General features: G+C 46.4%; 1 protein-coding gene across 1 annotated transcript; it reads left to right on the top strand.

Moving 5' to 3' along the window:
• The first annotated feature begins 279 nt into the window (after positions 1-279).
• LOC789494 (R3H domain-containing protein 2-like) lies at positions 280-3,051 on the top strand. Its single transcript, XM_010813085.4, is given in 3 exon segments — positions 280-476; positions 478-683; positions 686-3,051. Coding segments are annotated over 3 exon segments (2,124 nt in total). The 5' UTR covers positions 280-294; the 3' UTR covers positions 2,422-3,051.
• Positions 3,052-4,584: the final 1,533 nt, after the last annotated feature.

The following is a 4,584-nucleotide window of genomic DNA, read 5'->3' as shown; positions in this document are numbered from 1 at the left end:
GATTATAAAGAAAGTTAAGCACAAAAGAATCGATGCTTTTGAATTGTGGTGTTGGAGAAGACTCTTGAGGGTCCCTTGGACTGTAAGGAGATCCAACAAGTCCATCCTAAAGGAAATCAGTCCTGAATATTCGCTGGAAGGACTGATGCTGAAGCTGAAACTCCAATACTTTGCCCACTGATGCAAAGAACTGACTCATTGGAAAAGACCCTGATGCTGGGAAAGATTGAAGGCAGGAGGAGAAGGGGACAACAAAGGATGAGATGGTTGGATAACATCTCTTACTCGATAGACATGAGTTTGAGCAAGCTCCAGGAGTTGGTGATGAACAGGGAAGCCTGGCATGCTGCAGTCCATGGGGTCGCAAACAGTCGGGCAGAACGGAGCAACGGATATCTAAATGACATCAGGGGGAACCGTGAGGGGCTGAGCCGCACCTCAAGCAGCTGCCAGAGCAGCACAGACAGCGAACTCAAATCCCTGGAGCAGCACGGACTCCGATGGCTCTCTCCGGAGCATGCGGCCCCCTGTCACCAAAGCCAGCAGCTTCAGTGGAATCTCCATCCTCACCCGGGGTGACAGCATTGGGAGCAGCAAAGGTGGCAGTGCAGGAAGGATTTCCAGGCCAGGTATGGCACTAGGTGCCCCAGAAGTGTGCAACCAGGTCACCTCATCCCAGTCTGTCTGGGCCTTCTCCCTTGTACTGCCCAACAACAGCAGCAGCAGCAACTTCCTGCTCTCCCACCCATGCCTCAACAACAGCCACCCTTGAATAATCACATGATTTCACAGGCAGATGATCTCAGCAACCCCTTTGGACAAATGAGCCTTAGTCGCCAAGGTTCTACTGAAGCAGCTGACCCATCCTCAGCTCTGTTCCAGTCCCCACTTATCTCCCAGCACCCTCAGCAGACTAGCTTCATCATGGCTTCTACAGGGCAGCCCCTCCCTACTTCCAACTATTCCACCTTTAGCCATGCACCACCTACTCAGCAAGTCCTGCCACCCCAGGGCTACATGCAGCCCCCTCAACAGACCCAGGTGTCTTACTGTTCCCCTGGACAGTACCCCAACTCCAACCAGCAATACCGACCTCTGTCTCACCCGGTGGCATACAGCCCCCAGCGTGGTCAGCAGCTGCCTCAGCCATCCCAGAAGCCTGGTTTACAGCCCATGATGCCTAACCAGCAGCAAGCGGCTTACCAAGGCATGATTGGGGTCCAGCAGCCACAGAACCAGGGCCTGCTCAGCAACCAGAGGAGCGGCATTGGGGGCCAGATGCAAGGCCTGGTGGTTCAGTACACTCCACTGCCTTCTTACCAAGTCCCAGTGGGTATTGACTCACAAAATATGGTCCAGCCACCTTTCCAGCAACCCATGCTGGTCCCTGCAAGCCAATCTGTGCAGGGGGCCCTCCCAGCAGGGGGTGTTCCAGTGTATTACAGCATGATCCCGCCAGCTCAGCAGAATGGTACAAGCCCTTCTGTGGGGTTTCTGCAGCCTCCTGGCTCTGAGCAGTACCAGATGCCTCAGTCTCCCTCCCCCTGCAGTCCACCACAGATGCCACAGCAGTACTCAGGAGTGTCACCTTCTGGACCAGGTGTGGTGGTCATGCAGCTGAATGTCCCTAATGGACCCCAGCCTCCCCAGAACCCATCCATGGTCCAGTGGAGTCACTGTAAATATTACAGCATGGACCAGCGGGGTCAGAAACCTGGAGACCTGTACAGTCCTGAGAGCAGCCCCCAGGCCAACACACAGATGAGCAGCAGCCCTGTCATATCTCCTACTCAGTCTCCAGCACCCTCTCCTGTCACCAGCCTCAGCAACGTCTGCACAGGACTTAGTCCCCTTCCTGTCCTCACACAGTTCCCCCGGCCTGGAGGTCCCGCACAGGGTGATGGTCGCTATTCCCTCTTGGGCCAGCCGTTACAGTACAATCTGTCCATCTGTCCTCCCCTGCTCCATGGCCAGTCAGCTTACTCGGTGCACCAGGGACAGAGCGGATTGAAGCATGGAAATCGGAGCAAGAGACAAGCACTCAAATCTGCCTCCACTGACTTGGGGACAACAGACGTTGTTCTGGGACGGGTACTGGAGGTGACAGATCTCCCGGAGGGCATCACCCGTACCGAGGCAGACAAACACTTCACTCAGCTTGCCATGTCCGGTGCCAAGATCCAGTGGCTCAAGGATGCTCAGGGGCTGCCCGGTGGGGGTGGGGGGGACAACGGTGGGACTGCTGAGAATGGCCGCCACTCGGACCTCGCTGCCTTGTACACCATTGTGGCTGTGTTCCCCAGCCCCCTGGCTGCTCAGAATGCCTCCCTTCGCCTCAACAACTCTGTGAGTCGCTTCAAACTTCGAGTGGCCAAAAAGAACTATGACCTGAGGATCCTGGAGGGAGCCAGCTCCCAATAAATGGAGAAGAGAAGGGACCAGCATGGCAGGGGTGGGGGCAGGGTGGAGGGGGTCAAGAGGTCCTGTCAGACCACAGACAGAGGCAGAAAGTAAGATAAGGTCTACAGACAGACACGAAACTGGAGCCTAAGACAGTGGGATGAAGATGGAAACAGACAAACACTCACACTGGCACTGGACTTTCTCACTCCCCTGCCAAGGCTCCCTCTGGTTCCCTGGTTGGCCCATGTCCGCTTCCCTCTCTTTCCCATCCTCTTCTATCATTTTTTATCTCTTCTCTCACCATGAAATCAATGCATATTTTTTGGTCAGGTAGAATTGGGAGGGTCCCACACTCCCCTGTTCTCCTATTTTCTTACTATCCCAAGCTCCCTTTTCTTTTTTGGTCTTTATGAATATATTTATATGGACAGAATTAAGAAAAACAAAATTGATTTCCCCTTTCTCTCACCCCATCTTGTCTCTCCAAACCCCACAGAGTTAAAACTTGGACCTCCTTCCACCCGCCCCCACCCCCAGAACACTTGTATATTGTTTGTTTGAGGTTTGTGCCGCAGTAACAGACACAGTATTTAATTGCACATACAGATGTTTGCTGGGTATATTCACTGTAAATTTTATTTAATCTGATTTTTTGTTTGTTGGGGGGTTCTTTGGGGGGAGGTTGATTTTGTTTTAAAATATAAAAAAAAATCTGAGAAAAAAAATAAACTGAACTAGACATGAAGAAATGACTGAATTAGGTGATCGACTCTTCTCTAAGTTTTGTTATACCTTAGGAAAAAAGAAAGCATTTTAGCTAAATTTGGTTATGACAATGCCTTGCTTTCATTTCTGAAATTAAAAATAAAGACTATTCATTTTATAAAAAATTTTAAATGTTAAACTGTTGAACAAAAATTGCAAAAATTAACAGTAACTTCATCAACAGAGAATAGGGCTATCAGTGGTCTTATGAAGCGATTTCCTTTTGTAATAATTTCAGTCTTACTGAACATTTATGCTTTCCAATCTGTTTTCTTATATACCTTACTCTTTGAATATATTATTTTAATGTTATCATATTACTTATCAAAGTAGTTAAAGTGTTGATCATTCAGTCATGTTCGACTCTTTGCATCTCCACAGACTGTAGCCTGTCAGGCTCCTCTGTCCATGAAATTCTACAGGCAAGAACACTGGAGTATCAGTTGCCATTCTATTCTCCAGGGGATATTCCTGACCTAGGGATCAAACCCAGGTATCCAGCATTGCAGAGAGTCTTACCATCTGAGCCACCAGGGAAGCACTAGCTATTTTATTTAGTTAAGATCTTATTACTGAATAAGAAGATTGCTTGCATATTTCTAAAGAAAAGTGAATATTGTCCAGTGCTTACAAGATTGAGATTTAAAAGCAAAATACTCAGGTTTAAATTCTATTTATCTATCTTCCTGTTATTCACGAATAATTTGTTTCTTAGTTTTGGCTGTTCTATGTAAATTATTACAAAGCTAATAACATTATTTCTTTATTATCTAGGGGCTATTTGTATTTAATTAAATACAGTAGTAGAAGGTAAAATAAAAAATAATTAAAATTAACAGGCATATTCAGCATGGCCCATTAGGAAGCTGAAGGGACTCAAAAATAATGTTCAGGTTTTGATTAAAAGAGGACATTATTTGAATTATAATTTTAAAATATCATGCTAGAAGAGAAGATAAGGAGGTAAAGGCAAAAACAGGGAAACCACCAGGTAACTATTACAATTCAAAACATAGTGGAGACTTGCTGTAGAGATAGATATGCTTGTTATGATATATCTATCAATCTATATGTATATATAGTTTTTTTTTTGTAAATATAACTGACAGAATTTGTCTAGAAATTATATGCAGTGTTGCAAGAGAACAAAAGGAGGAAGTTGAAAAAATTCCAACATTGTTGGCATCAGCTACTGGGGAAGATACTTTTTGCATTTACTATACTGAAAGAAAGAAAGAGGAAAAAACAATTTTGGCAGAGATCGGATTTCAGGACAGATGGGACTTCTGAACAGATAAGTTCTAGAAGCTTCTCACCTAAGTAGTGATGTGCTGGAGGTAGCTGGACCTTTAACTTCGGGAAGAGGTCGAAGTAGGAGATATGACAGTCATTACAAGACAGGATTTAAATTTGAAA

This window comes from Bos taurus, chromosome 16, assembly GCF_002263795.3.
Source record: "Bos taurus isolate L1 Dominette 01449 registration number 42190680 breed Hereford chromosome 16, ARS-UCD2.0, whole genome shotgun sequence".
NCBI lineage: Eukaryota > Metazoa > Chordata > Mammalia > Artiodactyla > Bovidae > Bos > Bos taurus.
The sequence above is the reverse complement of the archived record's forward strand: the minus strand, read 5'-3'. Positions and strand labels throughout refer to the sequence as shown.